The sequence below is a fragment of the Chionomys nivalis genome, chromosome 7 (genome assembly GCF_950005125.1).
Source record: "Chionomys nivalis chromosome 7, mChiNiv1.1, whole genome shotgun sequence".
NCBI classification, from domain to species: domain Eukaryota; kingdom Metazoa; phylum Chordata; class Mammalia; order Rodentia; family Cricetidae; genus Chionomys; species Chionomys nivalis.
The window spans coordinates 12,786,688-12,811,128 of NC_080092.1; the positions used below are offsets into that span (position 1 = coordinate 12,786,688).

Sequence of the window (24,441 nt, forward strand, 5' to 3'; positions counted from 1 at the left end):
GCCACCTCACCAGACCCAGAGAAAAAGATTCCTATGAGACTAACAAAAGGAAACTGGTCTATTCATGTCTTCCAAAAACTACATCCATTCACACATTCCTATGGCTCCATTATCACAGCCTTACTTCCCTTATCTGTCATCTGTAAGTGCTGCTGTCTTCTTTCTTGAGTGCCTTGTACACCCTGTGTGCCATGGCTGGTGGATGGCACTTGTAGGCTGTCCTACCACTTATTACAGTTCTACAAATGCCTGCTTCTGCCAGCCCAACTCTTGCCTCCTGACTGTTTTAAGTCCAAGCTCTAACAGCTCCTGGAGATACTCCAGTTTGAACACTCGTGGCCCGGAACCCTAGCCTGGTACGTAAATAATTTTCAATGCTAATCCAAGTCTACCTTTATTTATATAGTACCAGTAAATTATTTGTTCATGGCTTTATTTTTTCTATTAATAAAAAAGACAAGGGCAAGAATTTTCTGTTTCACTCTGAAAACCAAAGATGTAAGAAAACAGCATTTCCTGGTAAGTTCATCAGCAGCTAGAGTATGGACCTGACAGACACAATGCAGATGCGTATGTAGACTCAATCAATGCTCCCTCACCTGGACCACAAGTGGCTTTCGTAAGTGCCGTTTGCGTAGTTTCTTGGGCTTTGGTGAGAAGAAGTCTGACTGTATCTAAGGGAGAAAGAACATGAGTCCTAAAACAGGCACTCTAACCACGAAGCAGACCACAGCCTCCCCGACTTGTGCGCTCCAGCACTCACGCTGATGGAGTCCAGGTGCTGCCTGAAAGTCAGTTCTGCCTCCTTACTGGGAGAGAAGAGCTTTCCATGTCGACTATTGGGTGGCAAAGTTGTTGGTACAGCAAAGAGGCCACCGTCTGAGTCACCGCTTCCTGTGCTGGAGGAACCAGCTACCAAGAGAGGCCTTGGGGGATTCCTTAAACCTGGAACAGAAGAGAGAATTATGAGCTGACACTTACATCCATCCCCTCCACGGCAAAGGCAATCCACTAGGAAGTAAGCCAGGAAAGAAAGCAGACAATTTTCAGCTGCCTATACTTTATCTAGTAAAGTCCTGCATTGCTTGCTTTGATTCCTGACCCCATTTTACAGGGACTGTAAAATGTTCTATGATCAAGAGAGAAAGGGCGGGACAACTAACCAAGACTGAGAGCTAACAGGACCTTGGGACATTCCTAGCTGACCGAAAGAAAGCAGACTCTCTGCAGAGATTAGTCAGCAACACACTCAGTGTCCATCTTGTCTTTATAGCAACTCAACTTCGTGTGGCTGCAGTAGAGAAAGCGTGGCTGTGTGCCTACGTAGCTATTTGTGTGACACAGGTAATTAGAACAAGTAGGCTGTAACTACACACTATTGACACCTGGTTTTAAAATCCCTTATTTTGCAGAAAACAGCCCAATGATAACAGGACAGAAAGTATTTATTGTATAATAACCCTGTTGAAATTCCATCACGGTAGTATTGCTACAAAGCACCTTCATGGTTCATGGCTTGGTACGGGCCACACATAGTACACACTTCTGGAAGTTCAGGACCCTGGGCCTTATAATCCTCAGACAGAGAATGTTAGAGGACATTTATAATTTCACTGGAAGGCAAAAGAAGCAGTCATGAGCTGCTACCTGGCCTACTTCAAGACCAGACCTTCATCTCAGGGATTAGTGGCTTGGGCTTTGCTGATGCAGCCCTTTAAAGCGTAAGAAAGAGGAAGGGAAAACAAAAAAACAAGCAACTGCAAGATGTGCCCCCCAAATTCACAGCCTTGAGGTCCACATTGGAAGGACTATCAGGCAAACAGTCTTTAGTGGAAAGGTTGCTCACAAAAAAGTCAAGAGATATTGTAAAGTCATCAATGTTCTTGAATGAAAATAGTATTATTAAAGAACTGTTAACCTGACAGGATATAATATTTGTCTGGCCAAAAGAATTACTGTTATTTTTGGTACACCAATGTAGTTTCCTTACAACAGAGGTAAAATGGTTTCACTAGGTTAAAGCAAACAAAATTGATGCCCTGGGAAATAAATGGGCCAGCCATGCTTATCTTGGGGTTTTATGTACCCAGTAAGAGAATTATTTTTTTTCCTTAGGGTCTGGGGTGGTATCTCAGCAGCAAAGTGATTGCCTAACATGTATGATGCCCTGAGTTCCATCCTTAGTACCACAAAATAAACCAAAATTTCTCAGAAAATTTAAAGGTATACTAAGAAGCACGTTATTTCATTTTTCATTTCGGATACGGCCACCATGCCCATTAATAGAAGACTGCTTTATTTGAATGTTTTGGAGGTAAAGAAAATTAAGTCACTACAGAATTAAGAACCAGTCTACCTTAATAGCTTTAAGCCACTCAGTAGATTATGAAGGTTTCTCATGCAAAACTTCCAATGTTACCAGACCAATCAAGACTATCCTACACTCTGCTTATCACATGAACTAGGTCCTTTATGACATTTCCCTGTGTTCATCATCCCCAATGGAAGTGATCTTCTGCCTCTGCTATGCCCACTAGACCATGGTTGGTAGACAACAGGATCATGTGTTCAGTTCAGATACAGTACCAACGACATTAGGATTCCCTGAAGCATACCTGGGGAACAAGGTGCAGAACCAGATGGAAAAGTCTTGCTACTTCGGAGGGCAGATGGGTTTCGAGAGCAGCGGGGACTCCGAGAGCTGATGGTCACTACCTTCCCTGGGGGGGATGTGGACTGTTCCTCCTGGGTGGGCCTGACTGAGGCTGTTGATGCTGTGTTTGCTTCAAAAGCCTGGAAAGACACCAGGTTTGAGGTTCAAAGACTCAGCTCAAGAAAAATGGTTCTATCACAAATATCCTAAGGACATCCATTTCTATGGTGGCAAAAAACCAAAATAAAACCCAACCCACTTTGGAATAGAATGCCCCAAAGTCACAATTTGCAAATTTAGCATATTACTTCATTATTTTTCTAAAGATTTACTTTCATTGTACATGAGTGCACACAGCCGTGGGTAGTATTCCTTACTGAAATGGTGTCTCGTCCTGTAGCCTAACTTGGCTGGCATGTATCTACTAAGTTGCCCAGGCTGACCTTAAACTTCTGGTTTAGAAGACCTGACTTAGTCTTCCAAGTGTTAGGACCACAAGCATTAACTACACCTGACTAATTCTAACTCTCCAGTGATTTGAAATCACTAAGCAAGGTGTGGACATACTTTAATCCCAGTACTCTGAGGCAAAGGCAGGCAGATCTGTGGGAATTTGAGGCCAACATGATCTACAGAATGAGTTCCAAGCCAGACATCCTGAGCTGTATGGTGAAAAAGCAAAACAAAACACATGACAAACTTTAGCAATTGGAAGGAAAAAGAGAGGGGGAAAGTTACAAATTCCCAGGGAGTGAGATGAATAGTTAAAGCAACTCACTGCTTTCCTCAGGAGATCCTAGCCTAGCTCCACTGCCAAAATGGAGTGGACAGAACAGACAAGCAGCTCCACAGCAGAGGGGACAGGGACCAGCAGAACAGTTATGGTACAGGGAAGATGTACTGGTAAGTGACAAAGGTTTGTCTTTTTAAGCCATGGCGAAAAAACTTCCTAAGACAATCATGTTAACTCCTCCTACTGTGAGCCCTAAGGAGGAAACAGAATCACTCCTGAAAACTGGTCGCAGATGAAAAGCCTTTTGCCCAGCTCCCAACCTCGTGAGTGTCCAGGACCCTTTAAGGGATGGCTTCAGGGGCCAGGGAGACAGCTCAGCAGGTAAAGGCACTTGACTCACAAACCTGAGTTTATTTGATTCCCTAAAACCATGTGAACAGCTGGATGTGAAGGCACACATGTGTGATCCCCTACGAGACAGAATAGACCAGAAGCTCACAGGGTTACCAGCTGGAGAAGTGAAGTACAGTGACAGAAAAAAACAAGGGATTCTGTCTCAAAATAGGGAGGAAAACTGGTTCCTGAAAAGCTGTCCTCTGACCTCCACATGTGCCCCATACATTTGAACACCCACATTTTCACATACAAACTGATAGCAGAAAAATAGATGGCTTCGAGTCCTAGGGCTTCACAAAGGCATCCCACCTCTTGTTGCTGTTCCTCTTCTGGTGGCCTCACCTCTTCAGAGAGACCTGGTTAGATGCCCAAATTCTGAACTCCTCCCAGAAGCAGCCACAACGTCTCACTAGGGTTATGCCACAACAGTCCCTCTACAGCTCTGCCCATGCCCATCGCCAACCTCTCCCTGCATCTTCTGATCTCTACATTCTGGGATAGTAGTATTCCCACCTCAGACTGAGCATTTCAGGTGACTCTGGCAGTTTCCTGAGTCTCAGAACTCTTGGGGTGCTTGCTTGCCATAGCTCTGCCAGGCAGAAAAAGGGGAACAAAGAACAGATGACCTGTCTCTGACCTACGGTTTTGAGTTTCAACAGAGCCCATCAAGTCACTATGGGGGTTGCTACCATTCACAACCTCTCCTCCCTCGACCCCAGCAATATCTGTCCTTTATTTTCTCCTTCATCACTATCGTCTGTTGTTTTGTTTTTAAGTCCAGCCTGGTCTCAAACTAAGTATTCCTTTCTGAGTTTCTACAACAGTGGGATGTATAGACAGATGATGTGTTCAGGCGTGTGCCTGAGCCCTGTAACCTTATTTCTAACAAGGTCTCAGTGGTGTTAAGGCTGTCAGTAGTTGGGGTCTCAGCAGTGATTCCGGTTCGTCACTTTCCATAATATTGTTCCAAACTGCCTCACTTACCTTCCAGTTGAAATCGAGGCTAGAACCTCTCACTTTCCCACTGACTCAAAGGTCTGCTCTGGCCTCCTCTCCTTGAGTAGACCATACCGCATATCTCCACAGAAGGCCATCTGTGTAGTCACAGCTTAATTCCAATAACCCTGCTGCTGGGTCTATTTAGAGGTTATGTCCATCATGCTGAATTGCAGACCTTCAATAGCCCTGGCATGGGGTATAGGACCTACAGTCCTGGTGACTATGTTACCTTTGGAATCCTGAGGAGTCAGGCTTGACATACCAACACAGGCTCACCTTAAACTACTCAGAGTCCTGGGCTAATCTAAATCACTCACCATCTTGGGGTGGACCTCAGTGGAGATGAGCCTCAAGAGGCAGTTCAGGAGGCGCTGCTGGTGGAGGGCTGAAGGCGGAGAGCGGGGTAGGGCAGTCTGACCCTGTGCTGTGGGCACCTGGCTCTCAGGGCCCAGCACAGCCAGCCAGTCATACTCTAGCTGCAGCTTGCTTGGCTTGCCCATCATGAGGTAGACTTCAGCCAGCGTGAGGCTCTCAGAGGTCTGCAAGTTCCAGCCCTCTTCACGCAGCTGTTGGGCCAGTTGGCTGGCAGGGACTTCCTTTGAAGGCCTGGCAGCAGGCTGTCCTTGAGACAACAGAGGTTCTGAGGGGCTCCCTTTCTCCTGAGACTCTTCAGGAGATGCATCTGCCAGCTCTTTAGTACAAATATCTGGCAGAAGCCTGGGCTCAAGTTGAGGATCGGTGCCAGTTTGAGGGTCCGGGCCAGGGGGACCGTTGTCTGCAACCTCTCTGCTGCTGGGCATGAGTGCCTCTGGGGAAGCAACCATGCCAAGAAGAGGGTGCTCTCTCCCAGACTGTGTGTCTGTACAGCGGCACTGCTCCGGGATGATGAGATCCTGGCAAGACTTCAGGTATCGGGGAAAGGGGTCAAGGAGTGAGAGTTCATCTTCCAAGTCTGGGGGCTGGCCACATGAACATGGCAGGGCCCTAGATTCTTGAATGGGGCTCTCCCCACCCACAGCAAGGGCTGCTAGTGAGGTCTTCTCAAGCTGCGGGCCAGAGTCCTGGTGCCCATGAGGAGGCCTGTCAGGGGCATCTGAGCTGTTCATACTTGGAGCTGTTCCCTCTCCAGGAGCACTCTCAGGGGAACTCTCCCCTGAACTCTGTGAAGCATCTGCATTAGGAAGAAGCCGCCCCCCACTCTTGGCTTCAGCACTGCCCCTCTGGCACTTCACCTGGCCCCGGGCTATTCCCTGACCACTCTGGATGCCCAGGATCTGGGCTGGAGGCAGCGAGTGCGTGTCCTTGGTACCCTGCTTGCACCGGCCACCCTCTTGCCAGTGTACAGTGCAGAAGGCCTTGGAGTGTACCACACGGGCCACACCCGGCAGTGGTGTCAGCGTACAGTTCTCGCCTGGGAACAAGTGCAGTGCCACCTTTTCCTGGGTCTGTGCTGTGCTCGAGCCCTGCAGCTGCCTCTCCTCAAGTGTCTTCCGCTGGGCACACTGTCAAGGAGCAACTCCAAACAACTACACTGTGATCAAGGTCCTCTTCAGTGGAGAGCTATGGGTTTCAGACTAGGGCCATCTTTCCTAGCAGCCCCACGTACCCCTTGATATTCCTGAGGCTCACCTAGGAACTTTTCTCAGGCTACTACCAGACTGAGCTGGTCTGGGTGTTCAGTGTATTCAGGAAACTCACACCTGATGACAGACATTATTCCTGAAAACAGGTAGGGTTAGCAACCTACCAAGGACACAAAGGAGGCTGTGACGTGTGTACATCATCCCACCCAATCTATTGATGGAGTGACTTTGGCAACGTCTCACAGAACAGATAGTTGGCCACTCAAAACATGGAAAAAGTGGCTGGGACTGAATACGCTCAGGGCAAGTTGGTCCAAGAGTGTTGGACTCCCATGGGGACCCGTAGCAATGACAGGAATTAGGGATCACAAGACCTCATTCCCAAGCAGGAATATCTGGTAGGTTTGGAGGGTCTGCTTCAATTGGAAAAAGATACAATTCGTACTTCATGGAGTGCCCACTTCTGCTTCAAGAACTCAATGAGGCTAGAGACTTTTCGATGTAGCTCCACAATCATCCTACGAAACGAAAAACAAGGTTAGAGTAGGAAAGTCAGTCTTGGAATTAGTTCTAATGACTGCCTGTACCAAAACCACATGATAGGTAAGTAGGTACTGGAAAGGTAAGATCCACAGGGTCTTCGGCTCCTATTCTTAAATATAAATTCTGTTTGTTGAAATCACTATAGATTCACATAAAGCTGTAAAAAACACAGAGAGGTCTAAGAACCCTTTCCAATTTGAGTGCTTGGCTAGTGTGTGAGCACTGAAACCATCAGTGCTCGTTGCCTTCAAGAGTGGAGGTATATAGTTACCCCTAATTTGCCCTAAGAAAATAAAACACACACATAGATGAGATGAAGCACTGATATGTGCTATAAAGCAGATGAGCCTCAGAACAGTAAGCCACTGAGAGATGCCAGACAGAGCAGATTCCTTGTGGTTACAGTAACATTAATGTTCAGAAGAAGCAAATCCACAAGAATAAAAAGCAGTTGGAAGAGAGACAAGCTCTGGAGAAAGTAATGGCTAACAGGCACACGGGATGAAGGAAACATTCTGGAAGTCAACTGAGATTGTACAACACGGTAAGCATACCAAGTGCCACTTAACTATAAACATTCAAGTGGTGAAGAGCTCATTCAATGTTGTATGAATTTTACTTCAACTAAACAAACTATAAACAGGAAATGGACCAAAGGTATGGCAGTGCTTTGTTCGTTAATTAGCCACAAATCTTCAGGGAATCAGAGATAAGGTAATATATGGGTTTTACAGGTAAGATGAAGATTCCGCAGGCACTCACAATAATATTTTCTTACTTGGACAAAGAACTGTGCCTGGTAGAATCTCAAAACTACCCTCCAACTCAGAGCATTCTCATGACATCATCACCTCCATAACTTATCCTCATATGATGTCAGGGTACTGTGCAAAAGCTATTTCTCTAGGATACCCTGAGTGAAACTGAAACACCAAACCCTCACGTCCTGCCTGTCATGGGGCCCTTCCTCATGCTAAATGTCACCTGAGACGTGGATTCTGGGCCAGGCTCTGTACTCGTGCCCAGGCGTGGTTGTTCCGTGGTTGTAGCTCTACAGGAACTTTCAGAGGTAAGCGCACTGGCTTCTGGTCCTCTTCATCACTTAGACCTGAAGAAAGGAGACCATGAAAGTCCAATGCAGACAAACCTCAAGGTAGAAAACAAAACACTTTGCCAGAATATCACAGGGAAATGAGAACTTAGAACAAAGGAGAACAGCCGGGCGGTGGTGGCGCACGCCTTTAATCCCAGCACTCGGGAGGCAGAGGCAGGTGGATCTCTGTGAGTTCGAGACCAGCCTGGTCTACAAGAGCTAGTTCCAGGACAGGCTCCAAAACCACAGAGAAACCCTGTCTTGAAAAACCAAAAAAAAAAAAAAAAAAAAAAAAAAAAAAAAAAAAAAAAAGAACAAAGGAGAACAGAGGAACCCTAGCAAGGGTCAAACTCAACATGGTGAACTGTGTAGTTAACTATGGATAGGCTACCAAGTGGTCTCCTCAGAGTATTAACCCAATGTCAGAAAGTTACCATGGATTCTTAGTAGACACATGGAAGTCACTTTAAGAACAGTCTACTCACAGGAGAAGGTTAAACAGAGTAAGTCAAAAAGTACAATAGCTTGCCCATCAAAACATCCATAGAAACTTCAACACATGCCATCCCTTCTCCTGCCACCTACCGTCTGGATCGCACAGTTTCTTCAGGGCCCGACACATGGGTGCCTTGATCCGCAGATTTCTCCCTTTATAACGTACTGTGGTGGCGCTGGGAATAGAATTTGAAGCAATACTGAGGACTTTGTGTAAGAGATGAAGGATTATCTGGTCTGAAGTGTGGTAAGCAGGAAGACCTGGTAAGCACCCATTCCTATGCTGTCGATCACATCAGATAGTAGGCAGAGGCAGGATCTCCCTGAACAAGGGACACGTGGTGCTCCAAGCATGACTACTGAATGTCACACACAGCCAGGCTCACTGTTGAGGAGCTTCTCTGCTCACCCATCTCCAAGCATTCCTCCTCCTTAGAGCCATATAACAGAAACTCCAGAGCCACCTCTACACGTCTTCCACATGACCTACCCACCCACCTTTACATGACTTCTTGTGAACTACTCATGACCAATTTGCCACAGCAGTGTAATCCCATCCCCCTGCGATCCATACAGTAGAGTAAGGTGTCAGAGCCCAAACTCAAGTCCTTAGGCCAGCCAAGGTCTGTCTGTTGGAGCCACAATTTCATATACATTATTGAAATACTGTTTTGCTACTGATACGAAGGTGAAAGCTCCTTCAAAAACAAAACAAGAGAAAAACAAACAAAGCCCACAGGTGGAAAACTTTCAAAGCACTAAGTATAGGTAGCTGGTTTTCAGACAGGGATTGAACAGTGTGAACATGACCAAAGGCCAAGAATGATCAGTTTGGCTCCTGAGTTTCCACTGCTTTGAATTTAAAAAGAACAAATGATGCACTTTGGATCCAGATTAAAGCAGATCTAGGTTGAAGAAAAGGCTCTGGTCAACCACCTAAAGGTAAAGAAAGGAATGCATGTTTGGGTTTTACAACATGTTCAAACTATCACTTTATGTCTTTTTGCTTTAACCTACTTTTATTATTGTTAGCCAGGGTCTCACTGTGTAGCTCTGGCTGTCCTTGAACTCAGAGATCTGCTTGCCTCTGCCTCCTGCTGGGATTAAATACATGTGTGGGAAACCCGCCCCCCACTTTTTTTACTGACCTATTCTCAGCTATAAGCATGTTAGTTATGAGAGCAGCTTCTATCCTCACTATTTAGTTTCTAAGATGTATGTAGGAAAGTGACAGGGTAATTAATATACATGAGATGATTCTAAAGATGTGGAAGAGATGATATACTCATATAAGTACAGATTCATATTCGTATCCAAGTGTTTATTCATGTAAATTTCCTAAGGAAAGTTTTAATTGAGAGGAAGGAGATGGGCTATTTATTTATTTATTGTCAGGGTTTCTCTGTGTAGCCCTTGCTGTTCTGGAACTCACTCGGTAGGCTGGCTTCAAACTGACAGAGATCCACCTGCCTCTGCTTCCCAAGTGCTATGATTAAAAGTGTGTGCCACCACTGCCCGGCTGATTTTACATGTTCACACTATCTTAAACAGATGTATTCTAGCTGGGCAGTAATGGCGCATGCTTTTAATGCCAGCACTCAGGAGGCAGAGGCAGGTGAATCTGTGAGTTCAAGGCCAGCCTGGTCTTCAAAGTGAATTCCAGGATAGCCAGAACTGTTACACAAAGAAATCCTGTCTCGAAAAACAAACAAAAATGTATTCATTCAGATTGTACTTATACTATATTTGTATAATTTAAAATTGTTGTTCTAACATAATGCTGCTTAAATCTAGAGGTAAGAATCTAAACTATAATGTTAAGCAGAACAAGCACAGGAAAGGTTCTGTTGATACAATACTTGATTAAAAGAGCAACTCAAGGGGGCCAGAGAGATGGCTCAGCAATTAAGAGCACTGGCTGCTCTTCCAGAGGACCTGGGTTCAATTCCCAGCACCCACATGGATGCTCACAACTGTCTATAACTCCAGTTCTAGGGGATCCGACACCTTCACACAGAGTATATACAGGTAAAACACCATTGCATATTAAATAAATAAATAAATAAATATTTTTAAAGAGCAACTCAAATGTATACATGTAAATCAGGAGACACTAGGGCTAAAGTCAGGGGGAAAGTGCTGTACCACATAACTCGTAAGAACAAAGTGTGTCCTGAAAAGGAATACGGCTCACGTTTTAGCATTATGAAGTCTCAGAACCCTGCATAGTGGTTTCATGTTGGCTCCAAACACGGTAAGGCTTTCAGCAAGTACTCATAAGAATTCAAACAGTGAGGTCTCTCTCATATGGGAGGTGGGCACAATCACTCAACACAGAAAACTCAGTAACTCCTCATGATATGGCAGCTACAATATCATCCATTCATCCTTCTCATGCACATCTATTTACTTATCCAAGAATCTACTTACCTACCCACCCCTACACTAACCCATGCTACCCACTCATAAATGTACCTACCGACTCATCTGCCCATGCTTTCTCTCACTCATCTGTATTCCATCTATTAATTTAGCCATACCTACATATTCATTCTTCCATCTGTCTACCCCCTATTGGCACATTCATCTATCTACCCATATATCTGCCTTTCATTCATTCATCTGTGTAAACATTTATCTATCCCTCTACCAGCCATTCTTCTATCTACTCATTCATTGCTCAACTGACCTCTTAAATATCTTTTCATCAATTCTAACTATCCCCCTACCTATCACCTCATCTGTCATATGCACCCCATATGCACCCATCCACCCAAGGACCAAACTACCTCTGTATGCTAGACACCAAACTGCAGAGCTAAGAATAAGAAAGCCTGACTAAAGGGACAGGAAGAGTTCAAGAAGAAGGCTGCCACCCCTTACCCACTTTCTATTTGGGTAATTGGATAATTCACAGAGAATAAGTCTCTAAACAACCACACATTCAAGTAACTCAAAATTATTGAACTACCTTACACCAGATGAAACACACTGATGAAAAGTGATACAGCACTAACAGTGATGCTGGAGTAGGGACACAGAGGGGAACCAGAAAGAATATTCTAAAGAGAGTAATAAAACATGAAGGCGTCAAGTTTTCAGCAACTTCCGCCAACAAAGAGCCTTGCAGGGGAATGGGCTTTAAAAACAAAATGGGCATACACATGCACACATACACACCTGTACAAAGATGTAGAAACAACAACAGCAGCAACAGAAACTCATGCTCAATGTCATTGATTGTCAAAGAAATACAATTCAAAGCAATTTCATATCAAGTAGAACTTTTTGAAGTCCTTGGGAGCCCCTGGGCTGGGCTTTGGAAGACACATCTCTTCTGAGGGGATGCCCAGGTGAGATGAAAACCCATGCTCACAAAACAGACTCATGGTTTAGCCTTGGAGTCAATTCTTCAAAAACATTAAAAAAACAAACAAACAAACAAACAAAACAAAACAACAACTAAATTACCCAGTATCGCTCCACAAAACAAAAAAGAAAACAAAAACACAGATCAACAGACAGGTATGTTCGTGCTACTAACTCCATTGGGCAGGGAAAGGCAATGAGTTATTTGAGCTCTGTACAATGCCTGACAGTGTCCTCTGAAAAGAAAGGCATTATAGAAAGTGGCACTATCATTGCCTGGGGTTAGACATGGACTAGACATTCCCTGCCATGATGTTCTTGTTAAACTCAGAGCCATGAAATCAAGGCCAGGCCATCTGTACAGTCACAGGCAAGGGCTGGCACAAGGATCATCTGTGGGAACAAAACATATGCCTAAGGACAGGAAGAAGTTTTAATTCTGTGGGACCTGACCAAGACGTTGGAGGGCTTGTTAGAAGGCTGCGCAGATTAAAACACCTGCCCTGTGTCCTAATTAATGTTTTTATGAACCTGACACAACCAGGGGTCAAGAGGAAACGTGAGCTAAAGAATGGCCCACATCAGACTGGCTGGTGGTTTTATCTGTGAGTAACTGTCTTCATCGATGATGGAAATGTGAGGGCCCAGCCAGCTGTGGGCAGACTCGCTCCTCAGCAGGTGGGCCTGGGCTGTAAAGAGGGGTAGCTGAACACAGGCTAGGGAGCAAGCTAGCAAGCACCATTCCTCCATGGTTTCTGCTTCAGTTTCAGCCGTGACTCCCATCAGTGATGAACTGTGATCTTAAAGCATAAGTAAAATCAACCCTTTCCTCCTCTAAATGGCTTTTGGTTATGGTATCTATCAGAGCAACAGAAAGCAAATTGTAACACTGCACAATCTGATGGCCTGAGTTCAATGTGGACACCACAGTAGAACTGACTGCTGAAAGCGGTCTTCTGCTCTCCACACAAGCACTGTAACACATGTCAGCACTCACATACAATATGCACACGAATAAAATTACGAAAAAACACAGCACATATTTCAACCTCTGTAGTTCAATGAATGAACAGCATACACTTGTACTTACCCAACCTGAATAAGTTCATTCAACTTTGTTGCATTCTTGTCATCCATGCCTTTAAATGTAAAGAAAAATAAATGAGGCCATGGGGTAGTTAGACATAAACAATAACAAATTCCCTTATTATTATTGTCTTCCACGTAGACTCCAGATCTTGATAATGAATGTTCTTCATCAAACAGAATCTGCACCTGCAGTAAAGTTGGCCAGTACCTTGTCTGTCACAGACAGCCTCTTCCTAACCATTGTCTCAAAGATCTAATGTGCTTCCTGTACGCTAACCTCTTCTTCTAGGAATCGTCCATGATAGTTTGGTACTATTGAACCACAGCTCCCAATGCTGCCTGAAAACTGCATCCTTCAGGCATCTCACTGGGTCCTGGGCCTTCTTTCCCTGCTGGTTGTATGTGGACTCTCAGGAATATAATTTGAATGGCAGGGCCAGCTAAATGATAATTCTAATGCCCTAGTTTCTGTCCACATCACTGTCCTAAAGATGTCTTCACAGGAAAGCAAGAATTAAAAAGGTAACACAAGAGTCTAGGCCCTGGGTATGCACTGTAAAATCCTCAACAGTACTGACTGACTGACTGAGTAACAGTGGGACCACACTCACTCACCCAGGCAGAGAACCAAAGACAAGAATGCAATTGTAAAAGCAGGCAGAAATGTACTGTACCTTTAAGGACTTAAAGGACTTTTTAATCATAGACAGTGCAGGACAGACACTAGATCAGTTATAAACATGATCAAAGAAGAAAAAGAAAAAAACAAACAAAAACAAAAGCAGTCAAATCAGAATTCTACTCTGATAAACTTTTAAGAATGAAAACAGAACTGGACTTGATGGCACAAGTCTTTAATTCTAGCACTCGAGAGGATCTCTGTGAGTATGAGGCCAACCTGGTCTACAAAGTGAATTCCAGGACATAATCAGGGCTACACAGAAAAGACCCGTGCCGAAAAACCATAAAAGAATGAAAACAAAATGAAGGCTTTTCAGTGAACAGTAAGTGAAAGGATTCAAAGCTGGACATCCGCACCACAGAAAGTAAAGAAAGCTCTCACTCTGAAGAGAAGAGCCCAGGTAAGGAGGAAGAGCCCTGGAAAAAGCCAATGCAGGTATGTTCTTGCAAGAGCCAGGCACACCATGGCCCTCAGATGGACACTAACCAACCTCTCCAGTACCACCACAAACACATGAAAAAATGGAATACCAACGACTTTAAGTCAAGGGGAGCCAGTCTTGTCTGAACAGGGACACTGGAGCTCGGATATGCAGGAGAAGAGGGGTCAACGAAGAGGAAAGCCAGGGCAAGAACAAAGCTCTGCAGCACTGTGTCTAGCAGGTTCTACATGAGATGCTTAGGGGTGGGGAGGCCAAATAAACTAGGCAGGACCTTATGAGACATGTCCTGGAAGAAACAGGAAGAGGGGAGAGAAAGGGGGGAAAGTGAGAAGTCCTGGACTTTACATCTAGCAGATGCCTGAGCTGGTGAGGTGAGGACAGACAGTCTTGAGCTGTAGTCAGGCGATCCAGCCAGAACTTAGGCTCCTGTCAATACTGGCTCAGCTAGGCAATCACGGCAGAAAAAAAGCAATGCAACCACCATATACATGCAGGTGGCTTTGCATACGGGGAAGTAGTCCTGGGCAAAACTTGACCATCACTTAGAGTTGTTCTAAAGACTTTGACTATAGGCAGGAAGTTAGCAGGATACTGTACACTTTGATAGGGTTGAAATGACTCAGAACAATCATGACAAGTGCTGCGTGGAAGTGTCTGGTCCAGGTCACAGTGCTGGTCTTCAGAGTGTGGTATAAGGATGTACAGTTAAACGGTAATGAGGAAAAATGGCCTTGTGTGTGTAAGCCTATGTGAAAAGCATAAGCAAACATTAATAAATGGTAGAGGAGGCGAGGGAATGGTCACTCTATCTTTTTTCAGCTTTTCTGTTGTCAAAAAAAATTTCAACATAAAAGTTGGAGAGAAAACAGGCATTCCTGTACACTAAAAGTCAGCAGTGACAAGGACTAGAACGATGCAAACAGCGCAGTACTCACAACCCCCGATCTTCTTTCGTAGCTCTCCGTAGCAGATTAGACCATAGAGTTCCTGGGATGATTTCTTTAACCCTCGAGAGAACACTGGAAGATAAGAAGGACAGATGTTAGGCAGGAGGGACAGAGACATCCTAGGGTACAGCCTGTTTGTACAAGAACACTAGAAGCATACTCTCCAGAGGCTGAGACTAATCACATATGGATCAAGGCACCTTGGCTATGTAGTTGCTGACCTCTGAAGAAACTGGCAAAAAGCATATAGTAGGAGCAGTGTTGTTTAACTCCAAGTAAAAATCTAAAAAATAAAGGGTGAGGTCAAACATTAGTCCTGACAGGCAGAGTAAATGTTTCTTGGAGAAGAAAATTGCTTGACTGACAAGGAGTACTCTCAGAGAAAAGAAGGAACTGAACGGTCAACACAATCATGTCTTACGGCACAGAGTTTCCCAAGTACAGGTGAGCCATCACCCTGAACCCCGAGAACTCACCTTCCCACTTGCCTATGCCCTCCCCAGGTGCCAACGGATATATATCCAACAAGTCCCTGCTAACATCCGTTCTTCTAATGTCACCAATAGGTGTCCCTCTTATTTAGGAAGAAAACCATCAGGGATATCGCTCAATATGGAACCACAGGACTGTTGTGTAAGACTTCACAGGATCCTTTCAGAAGATGAAATGGACAAAAGTTATACTTTTGCCTGTCCCCTCCTGCATCTGGTTCCTCAGGTGCTTTAGCCTAGAGCCACCCTGTACAACCCCAGTACACAGGACAGCAGAGCATACCTGGGGAGCTCAGGGCTCTTAAACCTGGCAAGAGGAGAATGACCCCTCCGAGCTAGCCACCGTTTTCTAAAGATACTTTACATTACAGAACATTGGAGGCATTACTGTCAGGTCATCTCACAGAGCAGAGACAAAAGTCCCCTGCAAAATCTCTCCACTGTTTTCTCTAGTTCTCTTCTCAGAGACGACTTCTAGACATTAACATTCAGCTTGTACAACAAGAAATGAATGTACTAGTACAATTCTGGAACATGGACTAGCTCAAAACTCTGCCTTTCCTAAAATACTAGAGTTGACCAATCCTGAAGGTTTTCCTGAGGGAAAAAACCCAAGACCATGTCGGACTCTCAAAAGGAATCTAAGATCTTGACGGATAACAAAAGTATGGCCCATAGAGCTGGGTGGTGGTGGCACACACCTTTAACCCAGCACTTGGGAGGCAGAGGCAGGTGGATCTCTGAGTTTGAGACCAGCTTGGCCTACATAGTGAACTCTGGGAAAGCCAGAGCTACAGAGAAATCCTGTCTCAAAAAGACAAAACAAAAACAAAGCAAAGATGGGGAGGGCTAGAAAGATGGCTCAGAGGTTAAGAGCACTGGCTGTTCTTCCAGAGGTCCTGAGGTCAATCCCCAGCAACCACATGGTGGCTCACAACCATCTGTAATGAGATCTGGTGCCCTCTTCTGGGCTACAAATATACATATATACAGGCAGAACATTGTATATTGAATAAATAAATAAATCTTAAAAAGAAAAGAAAAAGGCCCTTCATATGTGATGACTGTGCAGTCAAAAGCACAGAGGAAGGAAGGCAGGAGGGAAACTGGGTCACCACACAGGGAAGTGAAAGAAACAGTCTGCTATGATCCTACAATGTGTTGAAGCCTCTATCCTTCACCCCTGATGGGATAGAGAGCTAAAATGATGCTGCCAGGAGCCTGAGGTACTTGGGGTCGGGAGGTGGTTCTGCAGAGAAAGGTAACAGAAAAGAAACATCAGCTTTGTATACTTTGCAATACTAACCCAAGAAAAAAATTCTTAGACTTGGTAGACCTGGGGGAGGAACATCTATGTTTTAGGGCCATGGACAGCATCCGAGTTTGTATCATCCACAATGCCTGAAGGTAGAGATTGGTGAACAAACCAGACACACTCTATCATCACACAAGGTACAACTTGAACCACAACAATCTTTCAACCCTAATTCATTAGTCATCTCACTGGGGAGACTTTTCAAGAGCAGCTGGAGTGAACCTTTTGTCTTGAATGATTTTCAGAATTTACAATGAGCTCCAAGAAGAAAAGAAAAAGTACATAAACAATGTATCTGGAAGGTACAGATGTTTCACATGAATGAAGACAGCCTTGGATCTCAGGGGACTAGTGCTGAAATATGTATGGTGATATATTATTTGTGTTTTAATAAATACAAATAATAAAGCTTGTCTGAAGTTCAAAGGGCAAATACAAAACAGCCATACTAGTCAGCCATTCGGGTCAGGGAGTGGTAGCGCACACCTTTAATCCCAGGACTCAGGAGACAGAGGCAGACAAATCTCTGTTAGTTCAAGGCCACCCCTGGTTATACAAGATTGAATCTGTCTAAAAGAGAAACAGAGCTCACACAAAGGTGATCCCAGCACTTGGGATTACATGCCTTTAATCCCAGCACTAGGGAGATGAGACAGGAACGATATTGGCTGGGTGGAGAGAGGAATAAAGGGGTAAGAGACAGGAGCTAAGTGGAGTGTGGGGTGTGAAGTCCTCAGGATTCGTGGAGACAGGATCTTGCCCAATTTTAGTCTGAGATAGAGGTAAGAGCCAGTGGCTGGCTGCTTTGCTTTTCTGATATTCAGGTTGAACCCCAATTATCTTTTTATTATTCATGCTACAGATAAACAAACAAATCAGTTATGAAACACACAGCAGTGTTGGTAACTGAAAAGGACAAAATGAATGGGGTTGTCTTGAAGTCTGTGGAAAAATCTTACATTGATGGTTGTATGAATTATGGAAGCTAACAAACAGGTATCAACAATATCCTGAGATTAACTGGGAGATGCTCCCAGGTGTGGAGACTGACAATCTAATTGCAGGGGTCTCTAGAAATGAACAGACCAGAGCAGAAAGGGTGTGTGACACTCAGAGCTCTGCTCCTCAGTCAGATGGGGAATCAGGCAGTCAGTGTCTTTTAAAGCTATAGTAACATTATGCATATAGCAGCCAAAGTATCGTGACCTGGTAAAGAGCACACCACAAAAATAGTAAAGATCAGGGGTGTCAAAGGCCAAAATGAAGGCATAGGTAGGGATCAGAAGTAGGAGCAATGTGGCCACAGCTGTACATTAGTGATTCCTAGGTCAAAAACTTTACTATCTGGAAAATTAAAAGTGAGTATTAGAAGGAAGGATCTCTAGAATAAGTCCACTATAGAAAGTGCAGAAATGAAAGGCAGAATAGAGCAGGCTGGGACCGAATGAGTGCCAGAGGAGACTCCAGAACATGGAGGAAGGAGGTGGCTAACTTTTTCAGGGAGAGACAGTTGATTAGACTATCAGCTGAAGAGGTAGTCAACCAAGGGCACTTTTAGCCAGAAATGAGACCAACAGCTAAGGATGATCTAATCATGTCCCCGAAGATGAACCGAACTGTGCAAATCTTGACTGTAACACAGATGATCAGAGCACTGGCAAAGTCAGCATCCATCCCAGCAGATCAGCACAATTCAGGCTTTCTTGTGCATCCACAGCTCAACTTATTTCAATACCCCAACTCATAGGGGAGGGACCCAGAACCTTTGCTGTGAGGCAGTTTCCTTCCAGGTAAAAATCTTCCTCCACCTTGAAGGGAAACTTCTTGACACATAAGATGTAAAGAAAAGTGAACAACCAGATAGTCTAGCACAGCATGTTTACAACAGGACGTTCTAGAGGAAGGTAACAAACATACTTCCTGCGGGGAAGCTCCATTAAGACAGGAAGTAAACAACTCAAAATATTTCTAGCAAGTACCTGAAATTGACCAAATGCAAAGTATATAAGCAGTAAAGACTACTAAGAATTACTCTCAGACTAATCAAGCTGTAAAGAACTCTCAGTAAAGCCCAGTTACTTTGAAGAAGTAGTGACCAGCAAAGCTGCCTCAAAAAGGCTCAGGCCAACTGAGCCACCTTGGAAGAACACTTTTCCAACCTATTGAGGTGACTGCAGGGTGTGCAGGCACACACGCACACACAAACACACAGATGTTGAAACACACACACAAAAAACCCAACTCAAACAGCAGTAAGGCCCCTGTACCACAAGTGCGGGCAGCTTCCTCACAGTTAAGTTTGACCAACAGGCTCTGGGTATACCACCAAGCAAAGCATTAGGAGGCAAGTCCTATAGTGAGCAGCTAAGTGAGGATGGTATCACAAAGAGAGGACACTGGGTGTTTGCCTGAAAAGAACCAACTCTGCCTAGTGGTCTCCCAGAGACTGAGTCTGTAGAACACTCACCATTGTCAAAGTCAATGTACTTGGTAATCTTGTGCCAGGTGCGGTAGTAGAAATGCCGGACCTGCTCTTTGTTCTTCACCATGCTTGCAGGTTTGCCCTTTTTCTTGTATTTTAGAGCAATATTGTTCTGAATGGCTTCAAAGTCTTTTCCATGCTAGGAAACAAAAATTCCACAATAAAAGCACAGCAGTTAAAAATAAAACATTATTATTTTAATGATATAGGCATCATCAAAAATCAAAGAGTGACCAGCTATGTACAAGATGGTTGTCCTTCAAGGTACTTCTGCACATATAAACTTCAACTTTACTTCCTTAGAATCTCAAGTTTTACTTAGAATAAAGCAGCAATAGAACTCAGGGACAGAACTATCCCTGTCCATGGACAATACCAGAGGCAAGGGCTTTGCTATTTTTTGAGTGTGCTCTCTAAGTTCATACTGTAGATTTGATGGCATTAAAAGACAGGCATTTTTAAAAAAATATTTTATTTATTTATTATGTATACAATATTCTGTCTGTGTGTCTGCCTGCAGGCCAGAAGAGGGCATCAGATTTCATTACAGATGGTTGTGAGCCACCATGTGGTTGCTGGGAATTGAACTCAGGACCTTTGGAAGAGCAGGCAATGCTCTTAACCACTGAACCATGTCTCCAGCCCCAAAAGACAGGTTTGCAAGAGATAATTCCTTCTGGTGACAATAAGGCCCTTATAAAAGGAGCTTTAGGAAGCATTCTGCTAGCTTGTGTTCTGCCATGAGAGGACACAGCATTTCTTCTTGCTAAGATATAAAAATAAGGTGTCACTATGGGCTAGGGATATAGTTCAATCACAAAACACATCCGGCCCTGGGTTCAACCTCTAGTGGAGAGAGAAGAGAGATTTCAGTTTTGTGCATGTTGTGGCAGCATAAAACAAACTAAAATAGCCGAAAGCAAAAAAGGCATAAGGCTTATCACTGGGACAAACAGCTTGGTCTCGGGTGACCTTAAGGGACCATGAGGGAAACATGCAAGCAGTAGGACACCGTGGGAAGAGGTCAGGCTGCCACCACAGAGCATCTTAGAATGAAAGAATGGATTACAGAAAGTGTCATCAAACAGAATTGGCAAATACAAACCCTGGGAATAGATTCAAACAGAAGGCATTCTGACCATACCTCAGGGTCAATCCTTTCTAGAAGGCCTCCTTCAAAATCAGGGTGTGGTTGAAATCTGAGAATGTAACTTGTGTTCCTGTGTTATTTCTTTTTTTTTTAAATTTAAATAACATTTTTATTTTATTTATTTTACATACCAACCAGTTTCCTCTCCTTCCTCTCCTCCCACTCCGTCCTTTTTCCCCATCCACTCCCCTCCCCATCTACTCTTCCTCCATCTCCGTTCAGAAAGGGACAGGCTTGTTTCTTTATATGATACAGAGAAGCAGCTATCTGGTAGAAAATGATATAGTAAGAAGTACTGAGAGGACACTATGACAATAGCACCCCTGAGCCCAGATACGAATTTCTTTATCTATCTATCTATCTATCTATCTATCTATCTATCTATCTATCTATCTATCTATCATCTTCATGGAGAATACAGGTGTTCTGCAAAATGGCTAATTCCAGGGCTGTGCAGGGTGTGTGCCAGATGAGTGTGGAACACTTGTAGGTACCCAAAGTGAGACCTGAACCAAAAAAAAACAGGTTTCAATTTGTACCAAAACCATATGGGCACAAATCAGTAGTGAATGGATTATAATCCACACAATAAAGCAGGCTCCATGCACATATACATACACAGGTGTGTAAAACACCAAGGGAAAGAAAGAGAGGCCCTTCTTCAAAAGAGATGTGGCTGAGCGTGGTAGCACAGCAGGGCAGTGGTGACACATGTCTTTAATCCCAGCACTTGGGAGGCAGAGACAAGGTGATCTCTGTGAGTTCGAGACCAGTATGGTCTAAAGAACAAGTTCCAGAACAGACTCCAAAGCTATACATAGAAACTCTGTCTCAAACCCCTCACCCCTCAAAAAAGAGATCTGTAACCCTCTGACATAAAGCAATGGAAGCAAGATTGTCACTGAACAGATTTCACAGTGACTGCTGTGCCAGGTAAAAGCAGTCAGGTTGTTTAAACTAATGTAAAAAAGAATGATTGGAACCAGGCAAAGGAGGTGCACGCCTTTAATCCCAGCACTCAGGAGAGAGAAGCAGGTAGTTCTTTGTTAGTTGGAAGCCAGCCTGATCTACAGAGAAGGTTATAAGACAGGTTCCAAAGCTACAGAGAAACCCTGTCTTGGAAAACAAACAAACAAACAAACAATGATGGAACATGTGGTATTTGCTGTCTTGATACCCAGAATGGTCTAGAAGGTCCCACCTGAAAACAGTGGTCTGGGCTGGCATCACAACTGTGGCAGATCTCATGTAAAACTGGGTGAGATAAATCAAGGACCGATTGCTGCTAGGAAATTTTGTTTTTTATTATTTTATTTTGTTTTTTGGAGTGTGTATGCATGTGCGTAAGAGTTCATATGAGTAAGCCGGGCGGTGGTGGCGCACGCCTTTAATCCCAGCACTCGGGAGGCAGAGGCAGGCGGACTCTGTGAGTTCGAGACCAGCCTGGTCTACAAGAGCTAGTTCCAGGACAGGCTCCAAAGCCACAGAGAAACCCTGTCTCGAAAAACCAAAAAAAAAAAAAAAAAAAAAAGAGTTCATATGAGTGCATGCATCACAGTACAAACGTGGAAATTAGGGGATTTGTGGGAGTCAAGTCTACTCCTTTGACTATGTGGGTCCTAAGGATCAAGACAGGTGGTCACGCATAATGACAACAGCTTAACCTGTTGAGCCACCTCACTGGCCGTTTATAACATTTTTAAAGTCTGAAATAGTTTTAAAATGAAAAAATAAATTTATTTAAATTAAAGCTTACTCTTTCCTTTAAAAAAAACCTAAACTGGAAGCATATTCAAGACTAAACTAGGAGGATGGGGAATTGGAGGTAACCCATGGCAACAGACTGATACCCAATCTTGTACAAAGGAGGTAACACAGGCATCTAATCATGCAAAGGTAAAGCTGGCTCTAAAATACCTTCCTGTGTCAGCTGAAAAGCTAACTTAACTCCTCAGTAACTGTTAACTTGAACAAGAAACAGACACAGACAACCTCACTGCCATGAGGCCTGACTGTCTTATTTATGACTTCTGAACCTGTACTCTTACCCTATACTGTCTGTGAGACTTGAGTATGTACCCTACAATTCCCCTGCATGTGTCTATGTCTGTCTCTGATATGATGGTAAGCCACTGGAAGGTAGGGTATTTTGAGATGGACATCAGAGACAAAGCCTCCACAGTTCCCAATGCAGTAAATTAAGTATAGTATGGTTAAAAAGATTAATGAGCTGGGAGGGTGGTGGCGGCATGTGCCTTTAATTCCAGCATGCAGGAAACAGAGCCAGGTGGATCTTCAAAGAAACCCTGTCTTGGAAAAACAAAACAAAAAACCCAAACCAAAAACCAAAAAAGAAACAAAAAAGATTAATGATTTAAAATAAAATGAAATGAAAGCACAGTTGTAGGCTTCATACAAAAACACCACTGAAACCAAAAGGACTTAGCCAAGGTCCAAGGTCCTTCCACTCAGGCACACCCAACTGCCCCACCTTGGCTCACTTTTAGCATTGCTAGTCACAGGGGAGAGTATAGATGGGCCATCACTTGAAAAAAACAATGATTTCACACCCAAAATTGTCCTCATCAGAGCTAGAGATGTGGGTATCTTAAGCAAGAGAGAAGAAATAGACAGGAAAAGATAGCAGCAGAGTCCCTGCATCTGGTCAGTCACCAGCACCCTCAGGGTCAGGACAAGAAGTTTCCTCTGTTAGGAGTGTTGCTGTGAACTAGGTCTTCACTGGTGGTAAATAAGTCAGGCTAGATTCCTCAAAAAGGTAGTGAGAGTGTGCAAATCTACTCAGTGGGGGAAAATCATGTCTAGCATGCACAAAGGTTTCATTCCCAGTATTTTTATGCATACTCTCATGTGCGCGTGCATTTAACAATTACACTGGCCAAACAGACACCAGGGTCTTTTAGTCAGACCCCAGATGAGACAGAAGGCAGACACACACACCCTGCACTCGTTATTTTTTGTAAACTCGATACTAACTAGAGTCACCTAGGAAGAGGCACCCTCAAACTGTCTCCATTGTATTAAACTGTGGGGCATTTTCTTGATAAATGGTTCATGTGGAAGAACTCAGCCTAGTATGGGCAGCGCTGACCCTGGGCATACCATCCTGGGTTGTATAAAAAGAAAGAAAGTTATCTAAGCAAGCCATTGGAAGAGAGCTAGTAAGGAGCGTTCTTCCATGGTTTCTGCTTCCAGGTTTACTCTGGATAGCCATGCAGACTAGTTGCTGGGTGTTTTTGGGTCAGGTCACATGGGAAGACAGGTACAGTGGGAATCCTGAAGACTGTTTTTACCTTTTATTAAGTCAAATCCGTGTGCAATGACTACAAGAGAGAAGGAGGAGTCTGGGTCAAGTCACCAACTGTTCCACTGATTCTGCTGGAGAACCTCGTTCCTCAAGGGCAAGGGGAACGCTAAGCTATAGCTCTGCCAGTTCCCTCATTGTCCCAGAGAGCGTGAGCAAGAAGACCCTCATCCTCAGTTGTTACCTGGTCATGTACCCAAAGAAGACCGTGCCCATAGGGCTAAGTCACCCAATACCATTGGCTTATCTAACTGAATTCCCACAATATCTGAGTTCCTATCCTGACATCAAAACCTCAGTGATAGTTTATGACCTGGCAGTTGGAAACCCTTTCCTCCTCAAGTTGTTTTTGGTCATGGTGTTTATTAGAGCAACAGCAACCAAACTAGAATAACTCTCTTCCCCTCTCTCCATCTCCCTGTATCAGCCACAGAAAACATTAATAACATTATTTCTAGTCAAGGATTTCAGGAGACCTAAAGGAAACAAGGATAGCGCAACTTGGAGGCAATGCTCTATGCACCTGAAGAATGGCAGAGGTGTCACACTTCACTTTCTGCAGCTGGATGACCAGATCACATTGCAGAGCTCAGTCTTCCAGGAAGGAAGGAGAACACCATAGTAGTTATAGTTTAGGAAAAGACTCACTAACAGTTA

At 44.1% G+C, this 24,441-nt stretch overlaps 1 protein-coding gene across 3 annotated transcripts in view; it reads right to left on the reverse strand.

Moving 5' to 3' along the window:
* Cramp1 (cramped chromatin regulator homolog 1) overlaps positions 1–24,441 on the reverse strand; it is a 56,469-nt gene that overhangs the window by 16,564 nt on the left and 15,464 nt on the right. For all 3 annotated transcript variants that reach the window (XM_057774879.1, XM_057774877.1, XM_057774878.1), the window contains exons 4-13: positions 19,298–19,451; positions 15,013–15,096; positions 12,955–13,003; positions 8,586–8,671; positions 7,892–8,015; positions 6,801–6,882; positions 5,099–6,274; positions 2,616–2,793; positions 764–945; positions 600–674 (exon numbers count right to left, since the gene is read on the reverse strand). In XM_057774879.1, coding sequence (XP_057630862.1) covers positions 600–674; positions 764–945; positions 2,616–2,793; positions 5,099–6,274; positions 6,801–6,882; positions 7,892–8,015; positions 8,586–8,671; positions 12,955–13,003; positions 15,013–15,096; positions 19,298–19,451 — 2,190 coding nt within the window. The remainder of the gene's footprint in view (positions 1–599; positions 675–763; positions 946–2,615; positions 2,794–5,098; positions 6,275–6,800; positions 6,883–7,891; positions 8,016–8,585; positions 8,672–12,954; positions 13,004–15,012; positions 15,097–19,297; positions 19,452–24,441) is intronic.